This window comes from Vulpes vulpes, chromosome 1, assembly GCF_048418805.1.
Source record: "Vulpes vulpes isolate BD-2025 chromosome 1, VulVul3, whole genome shotgun sequence".
In the NCBI taxonomy this organism is placed as follows: domain Eukaryota; kingdom Metazoa; phylum Chordata; class Mammalia; order Carnivora; family Canidae; genus Vulpes; species Vulpes vulpes.
The window spans coordinates 41,154,807-41,174,188 of record NC_132780.1 but is presented as its reverse complement, the minus strand read 5'-3'; the positions used below and the strand labels follow the sequence as shown (position 1 = coordinate 41,174,188).

Below are 19,382 nucleotides of genomic sequence, written 5' to 3'. Positions count from 1 at the left end.
GAGGGGCAGAAGGAAAGGGAGAAGCAGACTTCTTGCTGAGCAAGGAGCCTGATGCGGGGCTCGATCCCAGGACCCTGAGATCATGACCTAAGCCGAAGGCAGATGCTTAACCAACTTAGCTATAGGCATCCCTGTAATTTAATTTTTAATACTTAATGGACATTTGGGCTGTTTTCAGCTGGTGCTAATGCAAGTAACACACGTGTCCTGTTGTACCAGCTAGTAGTATTCCAGTAGTATTCTATTATACTATTCCATAATAGTGTAATAGAATCTATTCTATTCTAGTACTGGTACTATTCTAGTACATATACTGGGTGGGCAGGGGAGAGGAAAACTCATCCGGTCACAGGGTATTTATACACTTTCAGCTGATAAACAATGCTGAAGGCTTTCCAAAGTAGTTCTGTCAATTTATATGCCCGTATAAGCAGAGGGTGTGAGATTCCTATTATTTTCCAGGTCTAGGATTCCTGTTATCAGACTTCTTTTTGTTAATGTGATTGGAATATAGGGATTTCATATTGGCTTTAGTTCATTTTTCTCTAATTAGAGTAAATGAGATTGGACACTTTTCTATGTTTATTAGCTGTATGGATTTCTTTTTTCTTTTCTTTTTTTTTTTTTTTTAAGATTTTACTTATTTATTCATGAGAGAGACAGAGAGGTAGAGACCTAGGCAGAGGGAGAAGCAGGCTCCTATGGGAAGCCAGATGTGGGACTCGATCCTGGGACCCTGGGATCACATTCTGAGCTGAAGGCAGACACTCAACCTCTAAGCCACCCAGGTGCTCCTGGATTTCCTTTCTTAATGAGGCTTTAGCCATTCTTATTTTTAATTCTTCTCCATTTCCAAACTTATGTGTTCATGTCATGATGAAATTTTAGACATTAATTTCCTACTTCAATAAATATTAGTTTAACTACACTTTTTCCTATGACCACTACTCTCAGTGAAGTCACACCACCAGTAGTTTTTCCACTGGTCATGACCTCTTCCACTTGCAGTGGTATTCTTAAAAGTCTGTATTGTTTATCAACCATAAACTCTCTCAACACCCCATTTTGGGAAATGAAGACATTCATGTCTTTTTCCCTTCTTTCTACCTCTCGTTTACCTTTCACAATCAGCTTTTATGTTGTCAAAACTGATATTTACATTTTGTTGTTTTCGGTTGAGAGACACTAACATCAAATAGTCCGTGGTCCTACCAGGTATCTGTTTTACTTTTTTTTCTCCCCTGTCAGGTTGTATGCTCTACTCAACTCTCAGGCAAATCATGGTTGTTTTCTACCTAGGAAGGAGAGCAGAAAGCTTCCTGGAAGCTCATGACTGATTGGCTTCTCTTACGTGTAAAGAGGCAGGCAGTCAATTATAAAAGGGAGCCCCCAAATACCCTTGTCTAGAGATCAGGTTTATTAGGCAATATAACACCCTAGATTAGGCTATTAATCTAACATAGGTTCTTGAGTTTTCTTATTTTGGGAAGGGAGAATGTCAACACCAAAACCTTATTTTCAACTTTATGCTTATAAAAAATGAAATTGTATTTTCCTTTTAACAAAAAGATAATTCAGCTAGGATTGCCAATTTCCTGGTCTTTACATACAGTAAGTGCACTGAATCCACTGACTACGTTCATTCAGAACTCCGTTTCCTTGAGTTCATCTAATGATCATATCTAATGATCAACCTTAATAGGTTCTCCCTACGTCTAATAGTCTATCATCTTAAGGAAAAGAAAATATATTACTGTTGACATGTTTTGATTTTTATTTCTCAGAATTCAAATGTCTACTCTTGACTTAGACAGCCAAAGAATTATTGAGGGGAAGACAGAACCCATGTGCAAGCTCATCCAGTGCCATAATCAGATTTCTGCCCAATAACTACCACCATTGAAAGATAATTTCTGGATCTTTAAAATGGTAACTTTAGTACCTGTAGTGCTTCTTGTTTTAAACTGGTTTTCTCAGGTTCTTCTTGAACACTTTCAGAAGAATCGTCGACCTCTTCAATTTCTGAGGAGGAAGGACTCTCCACTGTCACAGTAACAGGAAAATCCGATTGCTTAGAAAAAGAAGACAAAGTTGTAGAAAAGATACCAAATATTACAAGACATTTAACAAATGTGATCTGGGGTATCAAGTCATTATTTATAAATGTCCTCCACTGCTTAGTTTAAAACAAGCAATGACAAAGTAAAATGACAGTGACTTATTTTTGCTGTCACTGTATAGAATTCTCTCGTTAAGATTATTATTAGGAATCATCCATATTATTTTATTAACTTTCCTTCACATAAACCAAGTGAGGAGCCAGGGAAAACACTTTTCTCAGATCAACTTTATACTGCAGATGAGAAATTTATTTTCCACTGTCAGGCACAAAAAGTCTGGAAGTAAATTTAGTTTTTGGAGGAAAATTCATCAGGAGGGGACTGATAAGAATTAGAAGAATAATTAGAAGCCAACGTATCTAACAGAAAAAAAAAACATGAAAATTAAAAAAAATAAGACACAATACACAGCTAAAACCAACCCATCAAAAACCTCAGTATAGGGATCCCTGGGTGGCACAGCGGTTTGGCGCCTGCCTTTGGCCGGGGCGCGATCCTGGAGACCCGGGATCGAATCCCACATCGGGCTCCCGGTGCATGGAGCCTGCTTCTCCCTCTGCCTGTCTCTGCCTCTCTCTCTCTCTCTCTGTGTGACTATCATGAATAAATAAATAAAATCTTTAAAAAAACAAAAGACCTCATTATATCATCCTTAGGCTACCTTAAACCCAAACTACTGTAATGGTCATATAATTCTGTCAAGTTTCGCTGTCACTGGAATGTATGTAGTTCAGTATGTTGTTTGTTGTTTCCAAACATTTGAAAACTGACCTGATCACAAACCCATACAAAGTCTATAGTAGGTCAAAAAGGGGAATGCTGGGATTATACAACTGCACAGAAGACAAGTCACTAAGACATCATTTCAACCACGGGCAATAAATCCCACAGTACAGGAAAATCCCAATGGTAGAATGAGGTGCACGGCCCTTCTTCTGGGCATGCAGGGGGCATGGCTCACATCTGGGATGCTATTCTCTCAATCCAGCAATGTTTCCTTACTCAGAGCAACTATGCAGTCTCCCAGGACAATGTGGAAGGAGAACCTGACATTCTGATGGGACTGGATGGTTCAAAGACCATGAGGCAGTAGGACAGGAGTATGTATACTCTGGGACTGGCTTCTTTATTTTGCCTTTGGGATCTGGAACTTATACCTTTCTTGAAAACATAAGGACATGCCTGAGAATGATAACTCAAATAACCTTTCTTGAAAACATAAGGACATGCCTGAGAATGACAGCTCCATGTGTTGGGTCCATAATGGAAGTCAAATTCATTTCACTGGGTAACAGAGGATATATGGACTCTGAGAAATGACTTCCCTGTTTACAGATGAAACCACAAGGTCCCCAGCATGTGTCATACCCACATACCCATAGTGTCATTGGGATAGCAACCAGACAAATTATAAATTGATTTCAGAGAGGGAAATGTTTCCTGTAAGGCTCTGCATAGTTTGAAAAACAAAGACAATACCCTCCCGTCTTTTCCATTTAACCTATATATTGTAAATATAAGAACTACGTACCTGCATATGATTATATACATCACGAGTTTTGATTAATGGAAAACCCCTAAAGAAATATCAACAAATTAAGTTATACTTTGATGTGAACATCACCAGTTAACACCAGTTTTAACAAAATTTGCTAGCATTATGTACAGCAATACTATTAATAATACATATGGGGACACCTGGGTGGCTCAGTGGTTGAGCATCTGCCTTTGGCTCAGGTCATGATCCCGGGGTCCTGGGATTGAGTCCCGCAGTGGTCTCCCCACAGGGAGCCTGCTTCTCCCTCTGCCTATGTCTCCCATCAATCAATAAATAAAATCTTAAAAAAAAAACATATAAATTGCGTATAAATATAAGTAAGTTCAAAATATGGATCTGGGAGGCTATGCTATGGAGAAAATTGAACAGGATTTAGCAGACTAGTTTGTCATAACTCTGAACTGCTGAGGGGCGCTCTCACTTTCTATGTTTAAGATGGTTTCGAATCCAATCTAACTTCTTTGACCGATAATCACTCTCCAATTGACAACTCTTTGTGATCAGAACGGTCTTGATTAGTAAGTGTCATAAAAAGAAGATATGGAATCACAAAGTCATAAACCTAAAATGCAAAGACTGGGGCCTGGGAACTAGAGTTTATGCAATAATAATTCACATCATCATCTGCAATGGAGAGTATATTCATCAATTCAATGTGAGTGACCGGACAGTTATTTTACATAGTACCTGCCTCAAGTCTTCTTTAAAATCAATTCTTTGTTTTCTTAAGCAATTATTAACCCCAATTTCTTGAATACTACCAAGTAAGTTACTTGAAAATAACCTATAGCAAACAAATTCACTCAGCAGGCCTAAAATTATAGTTCGACCATTTAAAGAGACTTTTATACTTCTAGGATAAAAATTGCTATGCACAGCTAACCCCCTGGGTAAGTAATCAGCTAAAGGTTCTTAAATCTCACTTGATTTCCTAAATCTGATTCACTAAAATGAATTAAGCCAGTTGACTGAGTTAGACTAAGTATAATCCATACTCCCCATCCATTGTGCACTAAACTATTCCCCATGCCTAAAATGTCTTCCCTTTTTCTTATATATCCAAGTTCCTCCTTTTGCATGTAGGGCCTGGCTCAATTACACCCACCTCTAATGACACCTTTCTCACCTGTGTAAGTGGAGGTAATTTTATCTTCTCCGGACACCCACAAGGTTACATTTGTTGTGACACTTAAGGAAATAACTCCCAATTATAATTATTTTTTTTGTTTTTCCTCCTTCGAGGACTCATTAGGCAGAAGCTACGTGTGAGTTATTGTTTTTCCGCTATAGAAACTACTAGAGACCTCCCACAAAATGGAAGCTCCAATATGAAAATGTCGGAATGACAAAAGACAGGGAATAAATATACTCCACCTGCTCCTGTTTGCACGTTCCGCTGTGCGCCAAGGCAGGTAACCAGACACGCCAGGAGGGAGAGGTTCAGGAGCATAATATTCTTTACCAAGGGAGTGTATTCTTCCATTACTTACAGGTTTCTTTGTGGTCACTCCTATGTTTGCGAAAGCATTAAAGGAAAAAATCAAGATGCACTAAATGGTGACAGAGCAATCCTCACATGTTCACATTTTTAAAAGAATAAAACAGGCACCTGTCAGTGATGCAAGGCCATTAATAAAAGAATCATTTTGTAAAAATGCTTTTACATAGGCTAGCAATGCTTAAAAATAAAAGTTTTCATATAGTCATAGATTACCATTTTAACTAAAATATAAGTATATGAGATGTGCAAAACATGCAAAAGTAAATAAAAACTATATCCCAGAGAATGAACACTCAGTTGATTGAATCTCAGAATATCTTTGGTATTTCTGGATTTCAAAGAGAAACACTGATAACATCCATGATTTCCGCCAAAGAGAATCTGAATTTTCAAGACCAGAAGTTCCATTTAAAATTAATTTCTCTGTATAAAAATAAAGTAACAGGACTGAAAGTTGCTAAATGGCAGGTTACCCTCTATAAATCAACTTTCATTGCTTATTTGATTTCATTTAGAAAACAAAAAAACAAAACCCATTGGATAAAAAAGCAAGATATGGAGACTTAGCCTACATTTCAATACTAAAGTGTCAAGTATCCTTATATGAAATATTTAGTAGCAATAACTAGACTTACATGCTAATATACTTGACTTAAAACAAACCATATATTGACATTTAAAAATGTCAAAATATTGAAACTGACATTTAAATATTTTTTCTCTTACTGAAAAGAAGTAATACAGGTTTGTTATATTTATTCTTCTAATCTATTTTATGACACTACCTTAGCAGCACTAGGATAGCATGAGATATAAAGCACATATGGGGTCATAGAGGGCCAATACTTCATATAGTGTAGCTTATTGATAATCACCACATGACCCTGTGTGTTTCTCTGGATAAATTTGTACGCCTCTTAAAATACATCGAAGCTTCATTCATCTTGTGCTATATTTTGTTTTTTAATATAATCTCAAGGAAAAAATGTTCTTACACATGTGTTTATATGTGTATACCTTTCCCTTTACTTTCAAGAAAATAATGCTAATGCCATTTGTAATTAAATCCAAAAGAGTTCACACTTATTAGGAGATAAAATTCCCATTAAAGTTCTGGTCTTCTTTCTGCCCACATGATTACCATATGAATGTGACACAACTCACACAATTATTTAACCCCTATACTCACCTGGATCTACCTATATAGCCAGACTCTGATTTGGCTTACCTCTATGTCTCCATATAACTGAGGCAAATACAAAAAAAAGCCCAAGAAATAAAATTACTCTTAAAATAGCTCAGTGAGCTTATATTAACTTCAGTCACATTTCCACTTTGTTTAATCATACTAAGAAGAATATTTTCTTTATTTTCATTCCATGAAGTCTTATTATATACTACCAGGTACTAAAATTACAGAAAACACAATATAATAAATGTGCATTTTACCTACATATATATATTTCTATTCCTAATATTTTATCAAAATACCAACTGAGTTCTAGGAACGTTTCACACATGGTGTAAACTTTTAATAATAATATATAATTAGTGTGACATCAACAAATCTCAACCTCTTTGTATATACTATTTGACTACTAAAATATCAGTTCTAAAATAAAAATTGGTAGAAAAAATTGTTAAGCTTTTGAGTTAATACTCTCAACTTATATTTAATATTTGTTGACCAAACAAGTTAATGGAGAATCAAAAACATTATCTTTTAATAGTAAAATAAGAAATTGTATTTATGAAAATGTCTACAATACCATTAAAAAAATTACAGAATATTTAGGTTATTTTGAATTCTCTATCTATCTATCTATCTATCTATCTATCTATCTATCTATCTATCTATCTATCTATCGTAGGCCCCACACCCAAGGTGAGTTTGAACTCATCACCCTGAGATTGAGAATTGCATGTTCTACCAACTGAGCCAGCCAGGTGCCCCAAATTTCTTACCAATTTAAAAAATGGACTGATCAGCTCAATAAAACCTTGTGAATACATTAAAAAGTATGAATCATATAGAATTTTAATTTAAAATGAAGTAAAAGAAGAAAAATGGCAAATTATATTCCAGCTATGTTGAATTATGTCAACATTCCATCCTGTCACCTGTGTACCTATGCTGTCTATGTTAATAGATGCAGGAAGAAAAAATGAAAATCTTAACCAAGAAATACATTCAAAATAACGAACTTTTTTATGAAAACAGAGTTGGTTAATTAAAAAAAAAAAAAAGGAAATATTAGCATCTCTTTTTAAAATTGTTTCTACATTCTACAAATTCTCAAAATCTGTATCAGAACATTTACAGTCCTTCTGATATGCATGTGATTAATATTGGTTGTCACCATCAGTATCATATAATGGGAAGAGTTTCCGATTTTAGCACATTGGAGTACATATGGGGCATAAATTCTAGTGGTGTTAAAAAGCCAGGAGAGAAAGAGTTACCAATTCGAATAGTAGCCTTCCCTTTCCGACCACTTCCCAAAATTATAGTTCTCTTTTTCTGTCTAGCATTTTTGAATGGTTCCTTTACTGATGGAGAGGTTATCCACTGGTACTGGAAGAGAAATAATAAATAATCATTTCAGTTACAGGTAGTTTATAAGGATTTGATCTCAATTGGAAATTACAGAATTTTGAGAAAAGCCATTTGTGTTGAATTGATTTAAGATGACAGAAAAGAGCCTTGATAGTTTTATTTTATTAGGGGAAAAAAAAAAAAAAAGAAAAACACCCAATTAAAGAAAAATTCTTCCTAGAGAACTACAACATGTTACCTCTGACTTGGCACTCCTTCCATTCTGGAGAACTTTTTTGATAACTGCTTTCATCACAGAATGATCTAAAGTAAAGTAAATTGAAATTATAGTAATTGCTTCCCAACAATTGGCTACTCCCATTTAAAAACAAATACCAACTAATTGATGCTTTTCACATAAAATTAAATATAAACCTCACATTATGTAATTATATATCTATTTCCCTCTTTTGAGTATTCTAATTTCTTGCTCAAAAACCTAAGATGAAACCATGCCCCCTCCCATATTGCCCACAATGACTACTCTTTTGGCAGCAGCAAAGATCAAATCTAAATACTTTGGGTCTAATGTGGCTTTGGATATCTTTGGATAGAAAACAGAGAGTCTGGGCACTGTCCAGATGCTTAAATACCTAAGGGGCACCTAACCATCAAACCAAAGTCCCGACATTCTCTCAAAGCCGCTCCTCTTCTTAGACTCCCTTTTCACAGTGAGTGGTACCAACCCACTGTATGCCTTCTCATCCAGGACTTACTTCTTTATTACTATTTCCTTCATACCCCACACCTGATCTATCTACAAGGCTTATTAGCTACACCCTCAAAACGCAACCTGAATTCAACCACTTCACCAGTTCCAACCTTCCATGACCTCACTTCATGTCATGCTCTCCCCCTCTCAGTGCTCTGGCCATGGTGGCCTCCATGCTTTTCCTTAAACACTCCATCCACCCTGTCACCTATGTGCCTGTGTACGCATGGCCTCCTGATCCCAGAAAGTGCTTCCTCCAGGTCTCCCATGGCCTGCCACTCTCTTCATTCAGCTTTCCCCTCAAAAGTCATTTCTCTGGTGAAGCGGTCCCCTGACATAATCTAACAGAGCCCTACTGGCCCCCTCAGGGTCTTTATTTTAGGGTGTTTCCATACTTTCTGCTTTCTAAAATTACACCATTTATCTGCTCCCTCATTTCTACCTGAACTCCTCCACTAGAATGCAAGCACCACCAAGGTAAGGCTTTTTGTCTATCCAATTCACTGCTACATTCCCAGTGCCTAAAGCCTGTGTCTGGAACACAGAAAGGATTCAAAAATTACTTGCTAAACTGAGAAATGAATGAAATGCTCTTTCCAGGAATGCCGAGGTTCCAGGGAAGGAAATTATTCTCTTGGGGGAAGCTAGCTCATTATCTAGGTTCACCTTGTCCAGTCAGAGTGGCAACCAAGAGCAATTTACAAATATAACTCATTTTCATTAGTAAATTATCTGCTAAAAACACAAGGGAAGTACAAGATTAGGAAAGTATAATATTAGGAAAGCAAACACATTAGATTTTAGAAACCATCAACACATGAACAAATTCTTTGTTTTGCTATTTGTTAATCAATTTAAAAAAGGTGTGACATACCAACGAGTGGGTTTTTTCTTATATCCAGAATGACCAGAGTTCTATTGGTTTCAAGGGTCCTTAGTAAAGCCTTTGCTCCTTCATTGGTGAGGCCACACTGCTGCAGGTCAAGTGCTTTCAATGAAAGACAAAAGGTCACTTGCCACCTCTACACAGATTTAACATACAGACAATTTTCACGTATTCATGCGTGTGAGGTTTCTGTACAAGAAGTCATGGTAGGTTTTTAATCTTGGGTATTGAAAAAATAAAAACAGAAAAGTATACATACATCCATAATACAAAATCCAATAAGATATTCTTGGATGTGCCATGATTATCCTGTTATTAGTACTCATAAGTCACCCAGCATATTTTACAATGTGTTGAAGAGTAACTATATGGTTTATGAGTGAAAAAAAAATCACAAAACGAAGCTCAGTTCATCATCAGCAAGGATACTAGTGGCAGTGTAAAGCTTATATGCAAAACCTAGGTGGAGCTCAGAAACCATGCTGCATTCTTTTGATATGATCTTGAGTTCCAAATCACTCTTAAAACTAGCAAAATAAAGTTAAAAAAAAAGCAAAATAGCAGATATGCAATAATTGCTAGTTTTAGAAGAAAAAAGATAAAGAAGTCTAAGAGGATGTATATAATAACAAATCCAAAGAATGTGTGAATAGGGAACATACGCTAAGAACTTTTCATGAAAGAAAGATAGTTAAGAACACTCTCCTTAAAAGGTTTAAGAACAGAAGGAATGATCATCAACACTAGTAGTTCTGAGGTCGAAGCACCTATTCATTTAAACCAAAGGGATTATCATAAAAGTACAGGTATAAAAAATATTATATAAGTGTTGACTCATATAAGCCCTTTTTAAAAAGTGTTGTGTAAACCATTATATTAAAGTTACTGGGGTCTTTTAAAACCCCATGACACAGAGAAATAAGCCAGATATATGGAAACAATGTGATGCGATCCTTACAAACTCTTACCACTCATGAGATTGTTCCCAGCAACTCTCTAAGAATTTAACCCAAGAAAATAAAGAGACGTAGGCAAGAATGTGTTATCAGAGTACTGTTTTTAGCAATGAAAAACTGCAAATAGCTCATATATCTAGCAAGAATGAATAAGCTGAGTGTCCTATGGCATATTTATATAATGGGGCAGTCACTAAAAATGATGTGGCAGATGTAAATGCACTGACTTATCAAGACGCTCCTATTATTAAAATAAGAAGCTCATACTCTATTAAATGAAAAAAGCTATAAAATTTGGAGTAATCCCACTTGCATTAAAAAAAGGAGGGCTGGGGATCCCTGGGTTTAGCACCTGCCTTTGGCCCAGGGCGTGGTTCTGGGGTCCTGGGATCGAGTCCCACGTCAGGCTCCCTGCATTAGAGCCTGCTTCTCCCTCTGCCTGTGTCTCTGCCAATCTCTCTCTCTCTCTCTCTCTCTCTCTCATGAATAAATAAATTAAAAAAAAAAAAAAGGAGGGCTACTCACTTTTGTAGTTTTACAGTTTTTAAAAGTGACACAAGCCAGCCTTTGTGAGGGGAGAGGCCTCATAGACTGTTAAGGTGGATCATAAATTGGCACAGGATTCCTGAATGGTAATTTGGCAACATGCAACAAAAGTCTTAAAAATACATCACATTATAAAGTCCTTCCACTTTTAGTAACTTAATCTATAGAACTAGTACAAATGGTCACAGATACATGTATAATGTGTTCACTACATAATTGTTCCCAATAGGAAAAATACAAACTGTGTAAACCTAATTGCAAAGAAGGATTAAACTGCTGCACATCAATATAATGGAGAACCACAGGATACATGATTAAGTAAGAAAAGAACATGAAATTTTAAATGTACTGTGAGTCCACTTAGTCTCTGAAGTGTACGAACATATTAATAGAAAAACAAATAGAAGTACAGCAAAATGAACAGTGATTACGTCTGGGTATTAAGATTATGGGTAATTTTATTTTCTTGTTACTCTGTATTTTCTAGAAAGAATATGTGCAACTCCCAGAAAAGCTTAAAAGCACAATAAATGGTCTTAGACAAAATAAGGCTTTAAAAAAAAATCCTATGACAATGGTATCAAGGCAAAAGCTACACATACTGGACATTTAAAAATTCATTATTTTCCATTTTAGAATTTACCTCTAAGCCATAAATCCTCACTGAGAGATTCTGCAAAAGCACTTGCACCAAGGTCACCGATGAGTGTGTTGCAATTCAAGGTAATGCGCCTCAAACCAGCCATACAGTCCAGATCAGGTCTCCTGTAACGAAGACTCTCAGCCCAGATTTCTTCGTGCCTTCTCATGGTCTGATACTTCAATGATTTAACAGGATGAAATTAAGACGTTCAGATAAGGAAGCAGGGTATGACCACTGAGGATGGCTTACGCCGGAGATTTACAGACACACACCAAGTATATAACCTGAGAGATTTAACAGTCAATTCTAGTTCAGGAGTCCAGTGACCTGAGTTCTAGTATGCCAGTGATTAGATTCTAGTCACTGGGAGACCTGTGGCTGATCAGTTACATAAACTCTGATAACCAATTACATTCTAGAAACTTCATTTTCCTTATCTGCCATGTCAGGGAAGTGGTTCTAAATTCTGTTATTGCTGAGGCTCTAAGTTCTATCATTCTGTCCTCCAGTGGTTTCCAAACACTTGATGGGATATCCTGCAAGTGAACTTTCTGTAACATGTATCTTATTTACTGGTAAATTATATATATATAGTTCTGTACATATACTTCACGTACAGTATAAACTACACAAGTACTTTTTAAACAATGCAAAAATAAATATAGAAGTTCTAATATTTTCTTCCTCTAACTTAATGGATCTCACTACTTTAGAGTATGCCACCAACTTTAGAGGCTGGCAATAGACAAAGCCAGTTTGACATGCCTCAAGAAACTGATGGTTTGATTTTTAACCATAGACAGAGTCATAAAGACATACCCAGTTCTCTATATTTTAACAGGGAACACTGACTTTAAAAGAAAGAAATCTTATTACATGCTCAAACAACAAAAGACTCAAAGCTTCTATGCCAAAAGCTGGAAAAAGCTTTGGAAAAGCTTTGGGGAAAACCTGGATGGAAATGGAAAAGCATTGATGCCATTTTTCTATTAACAATAACTTATAAAAGCAACAAGTGGAAATCACAGCAAAAGGCTTACACGGTGCTTATTATGTGCCAGGCATTATTTTATACAAACTAGTTCATTTAATCCTTATAATAAAGCACACCGGCTAAGTCATGTGTCTACAGTCACAAGCTAGGAAATCCGAGAGCTGGAATTTGATACTAGGCTATTTGGCTTCAGAATCCATGCTCTTGACTTTCTATATCTGGGGTCAATGGGCTTGTTCTTTACAGGCTCAAAGGTAAATTTTCCAGCTTTGTGGACTGGAAGGTTTCTGTTGCAACCATATAACTCCATTGGTCTAGGAGGAACACAGCCACAGCCACTATGTAAGCAAATGGGCATGGCTATGTTTTAAAGAAATTATTTATAAACATCAGGTGATGGGCTGTTTTCAAGAACTAAAAATACATGAAAGTACTATTTATAATGTATTATACATTAAGTCTCTTATTCCTAGGATTAAATGGACTACCTTTCCTAAGTGGTAGAACCCCAAACTAAAAACTGGTCATATTCTTTCAACAAAACTAAAACTACAATCACATGTATCAAAAGACAAAAAAAAAAAAAAAAAAAAATCTGCCATCTCGTATCAGAATATTCATGTGCTTCAATCACATAATGTTTTCATGAAAGTTTAAACATAAAATCACCTTTAAGATCTTGGCCATGTGATCTGCTCCCTGCCATGTCAGATTACACCCCGTGAAGTTTACTGTCTTAAGAGTGATAGAGTTCTTTATACCTTGACAAATAACTAAAAGGAAAAAAAAAAAAAAACCACAGATACAATAAGATGAAGAGCCTATACAGTCTGGTCAATCCTGACTTATTTGCTTTTCTTGAGTCTACTGGAGGTTTATAGCTGTGTTCTTAAAATCACTACCTACAATGTTCCCAGGCAACTGATGGATTGGTGCATTCTAAAATATGTCAGCAATAAAGGGCTATTGCATTTTACAGCAAGAGTTTAATTCTATTTAGATGCTAAAACTGAATACCTTGAACCTGGCAAACTTTATTCCCAACTAGCCAGTAAAGTACTATGTATCTTTTGAGACATAAGGAAAACCTAAAAAAAACTTGACTCCTCCTATTTTCATTTCCAATGATATAGCTCAAACTCAGTTTTTCCATTTAAATGCTAGTTATAAACCCAGTTTTATTAGGTACTATGCAATATGCTAGAGCAATATAAGACAGAAGACATCAAACTTAATTCCCTCAAATTAACATGCAGCTTTCCTTACCACGCTCAGACCACTATTGGACACAGTGAACACACTAACTCTTCAGGACCCCAATGAACAATCATTTTTCTCTGTGATTACTTCTATGATATGCCCCCACAAGCACAACTGAATTTGCTGGCCTTTTATATGCTCCCACAAACATTTTGCATACATTTCCAATTTTAGTACATAATGCAGTGCACAATATAAATATGATTGTATACAGATGTTTTAACAATTTAAAGATAACTTTTTTGTCTTTACATTTTGCTATTTCCCTTCTTCATAATTATTTCTTGAGAAAGATAAACACAAAAAACAGAAAATATAAAATAATATATATTTGTGTGGCTTGTGGCTTAACATGATCTTAAGTAAAACTAGTTTGGAGCGTACCCAGCATAACAAACTTTCAGTGTACAAGCCAGACGAGACCAAAGTTTGAAGAAGCATAGGGGATAATCCAGAAAGAAAAGGGACAGACAGTAACTAACATGCATGAAGGGAAATGTGAGATCATTCTGATGGGAAGAGACTTAAACAAGATCGAAACTTACTTTCTAAACCTCCATCTCCAATTGGGCAATTTGCAAGGGACAGGTGTACCAAAGAAGTCGATTTATTCAATCCCTTTAATGGGGAGAAAAAGAGTTAAATTGTTTATTGCTTTAGTTTCCCCTCAAAGCAAATATCCAATGTTTGCAAGACACATTGGAGAAGGCTTACCTTTGTCAAAACAGTTAAATCTCTCTCTCTTAGCATTAGTCCATTTAGCTCCAGGTTCTTTAGAGCACTTGATGCACTTAAACAACACTTGAGAGCTTTACATAACTGGAAGGTCACATCTTTGTTTCTTATTGCAGGAACGCGACTTCTGCAAACTTTACTTCGGTCAGAGCCTAAAGCAAAATTATTATAAAATACATAGTATCATCATTAGAGAGCATCTGCTCTGTGGTAAGGTACAGAAATGACGTCTGTCCTTAAAGCCCTCTTTAAGGAGGGACACGTGTAAACTTAAAATATCAGTCACATGAGATACAGAAATATAAACTATATGTGTGCATGTTCCTATGAAAGCAAAAAGTTATATCTAAGTGATGGCTTCAAGATACCTTGAAGTTGAGTCTAGAAAGAGAATGACCAGATAGTCTGGGTGGGAGGTGCATGAACAGCAGAGAGCCCCCAAGTGCAAAAACATCCAAGCCTGACACCTGCTGGCCACAGGAAAAACTGCAGGTGGGGACGACTAAAGGCCAGGGTTGGTCAAAGCCAGCCTGGGACTGCAAGCCCATGGCTTTTACCTCATACATGATGAGGACCAGGGCTACCACTGGCACAGTAAGGGTGCTTCTGCGGGTTAGAAAAAGGTACCTAAATCAGATGAATTAGAAAAAGCTCCCCTTCCTCAGGACCAACCAGCCCCTTGGCCCTTGGCTGAGCACAGCTCAGATTTCATCCTCTGTGCACAACACAAGCTGTGCAGCCAACATACACGGATCTCGTGCCATCACAATCCATTACAAGCATTATTTTAGGCATATATTTTCATTTTAGAAGATCACTGAAGCCCAGCAGGCAGATGAGCTGAGCTCAGAGGCAGCAACACCAGCTAGAAGCGGGTGAGGTGGGACGCCTATGGGGGTGCATCAGTTAAGCACCCGACTCTTGATTTCAGCCTAGGTCATGATCTTGGGGTTGTGAGATCAAACCCCACATCGGGCTCCCGGCTCAGGAGTCTGCTTGATTCTTTCTCATCGTCTGCCCCACCCCACCACTCGTGCTCTCTAGCTCCCTCTAAAATACATAAATAAAAATTTTTTAAAAAGGCGGGTAGGCAAAGAAGCTGGTGAGGATAAAGAAGCAAACCTAGGAGGCTGAAATCTATAACCTGGGCCCACTAGGTGCAAGAGAAAACAGAGGTTCAGTGAAGGGATTCTGAAAAGAATGGTCTCTGTGATACATTTTTCTTACATTTAATGTGCAATATTAGGCAAGATTAAGTACAGTGATCCTGACTTTGAGGTCCCTTTCAACTGTAATTGCTTCTGATTTCTATGTTATTACTTTGGTTAAGCAAGTCCCTACAGAGGCATGGAACAATTCCTACACCTAAATGAGATGTAGAGAATAATCTGACGTCTCTTCACCAGGGGATACATTGAAATGTCTCCGCAGAAGAGAGAAGAGATGACGTGAAACCCAGAACCTAGGAAAGGGCCAGGCACATAAAGTATTCAGGTTTTTATTTTATTTATTTATTTATTTTTTTTAAATACTTTATTTATTTATTCATAGAGACACAGGGAGGCAGAGACACAGGCAGAGGGAGAAGCAGGCTCCATGCAGAGAGCCCGACGTGGGACTCGATCCAGGGTCTCCAGGATCACGCCCTGGGCTGCAGGCGGCACTAAACCGCTGCGCCACCGGGGCTGCCCAGTATTCAGGTTTTTAAAAAACAAATCAGTAGCCATTTCCTCTCCTGGATCTTCCTGGTGTGCTGTAACTTTGTCTCAGCTTATAAACACACTCAAGTGAGTCTATCTTAAAAAATATCTTTCAGGCTTAGGATTTTCTAGAACTTTGTAGGTTCCCTCAGTTTCTCCTCTACCTTCAAACCCTCCCCCATAAGGCCCAGATCTGCACCTGCAGCCTAGAGATGTCTAGCAGATACACTGTATGCCCCTCAGGGCCCTCTTAAAGCATTAAGGATGAAGTGAGATCCTCTCCCCAACCCCAATCCCCTTTTACTGTGCTCTGTCTCACAGTAAGGTGCTGCTATAAATTGTAACCCAAGCTTGCTGCCCTCCTCTTCTAATGGGTCACTAGGCCCCATCCATCCCATCCCTTTCATCTCTGAAATCCAGTCCTCCTTTTCTTTTCTTTTTTTTTAATATTTTTTAAAAATTTTTAAATTTATTTATGATAGTCACAGAGAGAGAGAGAGGCAGAGACATAGGCAGAGGGAGAAGCAGGCTCCATGCACTGGGAGCCCGACGTGGGATTCAATCCTGGGTCTCCAGGATCACGCCCTGGGCCAAAGGCAGGTGCCAAACCGCTGCGCCACCCAGGGATCCCCAGTCCTCCTTTTCTATACTTATTTGGGGTTCTCAGATTACAATTCACCCTCCTCCCCATCAACTGCCTTCCATAAGGAGGGCAGAGCAAGCTTCTAAACCAAAGTCCATCTCTCAGTCCTGGAGTGTCTCCCACAGCCTTTGGGACAAACATCCAACCAACCATGATAGGACAACCACGGCCCCTCCCCGGGTGGTCCCCACCAGGTTTCCAGTCTCAGCCCTCCCTTCTTCAAACTCTAAGTTCTAGACCTGTGGTTTTGTTTTGCCATATTTTCTTGTATTTCTCCAACTTTTGCACAAGCAATTTCCTCCTGCCATTGGAGAAGCTTCCACACATCCTCCTCAGAAAGGAGGCACCTCCTCCAAGAAGCCTTCCCTGAACACTCCCTTCTACTGTTCCGGGTTTTGCAGCACCAGAGGTCACTTCCAGAACACTGACTACTGTGCTTGTGTTTACTTGCTGCCTCCCCCAGCAGAGGTGGAGATCCTCTAGGGCAGAAGCCTTGTCTCCAGCAGTGCTTGGTGCTGGCTGAGCTCATCTGAGTGCCTGGAAACTTTACATACAAACAATCTGCTTAATTCTTTTTTGGCTGTGTGTGTAAAAATTACACGCTCATTATATTAAAATTCCAGTGCAGCTAGAATACAATGTTATATTATAGTAGTTTCAGGTGTACCATATAGTGATTCAAGAATTCTACACATGGGGATCCCTGGGTGGCCCAGCGGTTTAGCGCCTGCCTTTGGCCCAGGGCGCGATCCTGGAGACCCGGGATCGAATCCCACGTTGGGCTCCCGGTGCATGGAGCCTGCTTCTCCCTCTGCCTGTGTCTCTGCCTCTCTCTCCCTCTGTGACTATTCTACACATGTACTCAGGGCTCAGCACAGCAAGCGCACTCTTATTAAACTGCTCACTTAATTCTACGAACCCATGGAAAGAGTGGTTTTTAATGCCACTTTACAAGTGTGGGGATCGTAGTGCAAAAGTGACCTGCTCAGGCCACACAGGGTAGAAGTCCTGGAATTCAAGCCCTGGGCTCCCTTCACGTCTGTGCTCTATCCACACTGTATGATGTCACTAAAAAAATAAAACAGCGCTGTATATGACTCAAAACGAAATGAAGCAAAAGGCTGGGTGTATCCGCTCCGTCAGCCTAAGTCGTTATTCGGAAAACCAGGTAGTATGTGTCCAGTGCTCAATGATGTCCCCAGCTGTTCCGAGGGCCCTCTGCGAGTGCTGAGTGGGTGCTGAGTGGGTGCATGCTGGCCATCCGCAGCCACAGCGCGTCCCGGTAGCTCCGGGCCCCGAGCTGGCCGGTTCCCATCCAGGCCGCACGCCGCTGGGCTGCACGCGGACGGCGCACGGGCCCGGGCCGCGCCACACCCACTCGAGGGCGGCGGGGAGCGGGAACCACAAACCTGTGTCGCCAGGCCACGGCTGGAAGCAGCTCGTGATGGAGACGAGGGGCAGATCCTTGTTGACCCTGAGCGTGCTCAGCAGCGGCGCCCAGTCCACGCCGCGCAGGCGGTCGGCGTTGAAGTCCAGCACGCCCTCCCGCAGGCAGGCGCGCACCGACGGCAGGGGCACCGAGTCCTGCAGCGCGCACAGGTACTCGTAGTGCGAGAAGAAGTCGGCCGCGCCGTCGCGGCGCAGCTTCGCCGAGTCGATCATGGCCAGCGGGCGGCCTCGGGCGGCGCACACAATGCCCGCTGGCGCCGGGAGCGCCCGGTCGCCTACGGCCCGGCGGCTGCGCAGGAGCGGCGGCTCGGACCGCAGACGCAGGGTCCCGGCCCCGGCCCCGGCTAGGCCTCCCGCGCCGCCCCCGGCCGCCCGGCGCCGGCCGTTGGCGCCCGCCTCACCGCCTTCCGCGGCGCGGGGCTGCGGTTCACGCCGGGGGGACGGGGGAAGGGGGCGGGGAGCGGGGGGCGGAGCCTGCGGGGGCGGTGCGCCGTGGCGTCAGCGCGCCCGCCGTGCGTCAGCACGCAGGCCCCGCCTCTCGCGAGGAAGGGGCGGGAGGGCGAGAGGCGGGACCTTGGAGGCGAGGGAGGTGCGGAAGGTCGGCGGCTCTCAGAACTGGGGGGTTGCGGAGAGGGAGGGTTTCCTGGTGGAATCGCAGTGAGCAGTGAACGTAGCAGCGCGTTTGGAAGGTGGTCTGCGCTTCTGACGGGGGTCTGCGCTTGCACCGCCCGGGAGAGGACGTCGGATGTGGGATGTGCGAACGCCTAGAGTGGGTGTCCGCCGCCGTCCTTGAATGGTAATTTCTACAGCTCACCCTTCGCTTCTGTTGGTTCTGCCTCCCGCACCCGGTTGTTGGCGTGTTGGAAAGAGTTCCATGAATTCAGGACGGAATTGTTGATTGCTAGTAACCGCTCTGTTGTGTCTTCACAGTGATGGGTAACTCTCCCGTAACTAGTACTTTCTGTCTGCTAGGTGTTATTATTATTTTTTAAAGATTTTTGTTAGAGCGAGAGACAGACGGACAGACGAGTGGGGGGAGGGGCAGACGAGACGCTGAGCAGGGAGCCCCAGGCAGGTCTCGAT

The 19,382-nt window shown here is 40.2% G+C and overlaps 1 protein-coding gene across 12 annotated transcripts in view; it reads right to left on the bottom strand.

Annotated features, from left to right (window-relative positions):
* CEP78 (centrosomal protein 78) overlaps positions 1-18,726 on the bottom strand; it is a 32,915-nt gene extending 14,189 nt beyond the window's left edge. For 5 of the 12 annotated variants that reach the window (XM_026001509.2, XM_026001508.2, XM_026001503.2 and 2 more), the window contains exons 1-12: positions 18,260-18,726; positions 14,487-14,659; positions 14,318-14,390; positions 13,182-13,285; positions 11,519-11,693; positions 9,362-9,475; positions 7,975-8,039; positions 7,643-7,754; positions 6,408-6,425; positions 5,053-5,188; positions 3,652-3,697; positions 1,943-2,071 (exon numbers count right to left, since the gene is read on the bottom strand). In XM_026001509.2, coding sequence (XP_025857294.1) covers positions 1,943-2,071; positions 3,652-3,697; positions 5,053-5,188; positions 6,408-6,425; positions 7,643-7,754; positions 7,975-8,039; positions 9,362-9,475; positions 11,519-11,693; positions 13,182-13,285; positions 14,318-14,390; positions 14,487-14,659; positions 18,260-18,512 — 1,398 coding nt within the window. In that variant the 5' untranslated portion in view covers positions 18,513-18,726. The remainder of the gene's footprint in view (positions 1-1,942; positions 2,072-3,651; positions 3,698-5,052; positions 5,189-6,407; positions 6,426-7,642; positions 7,755-7,974; positions 8,040-9,361; positions 9,476-11,518; positions 11,694-13,181; positions 13,286-14,317; positions 14,391-14,486; positions 14,660-18,259) is intronic. The other 7 variants (XM_072762738.1, XM_072762755.1, XM_072762761.1 and 4 more) reach the window with 3 other exon arrangements.
* Positions 18,727-19,382: the final 656 nt, after the last annotated feature.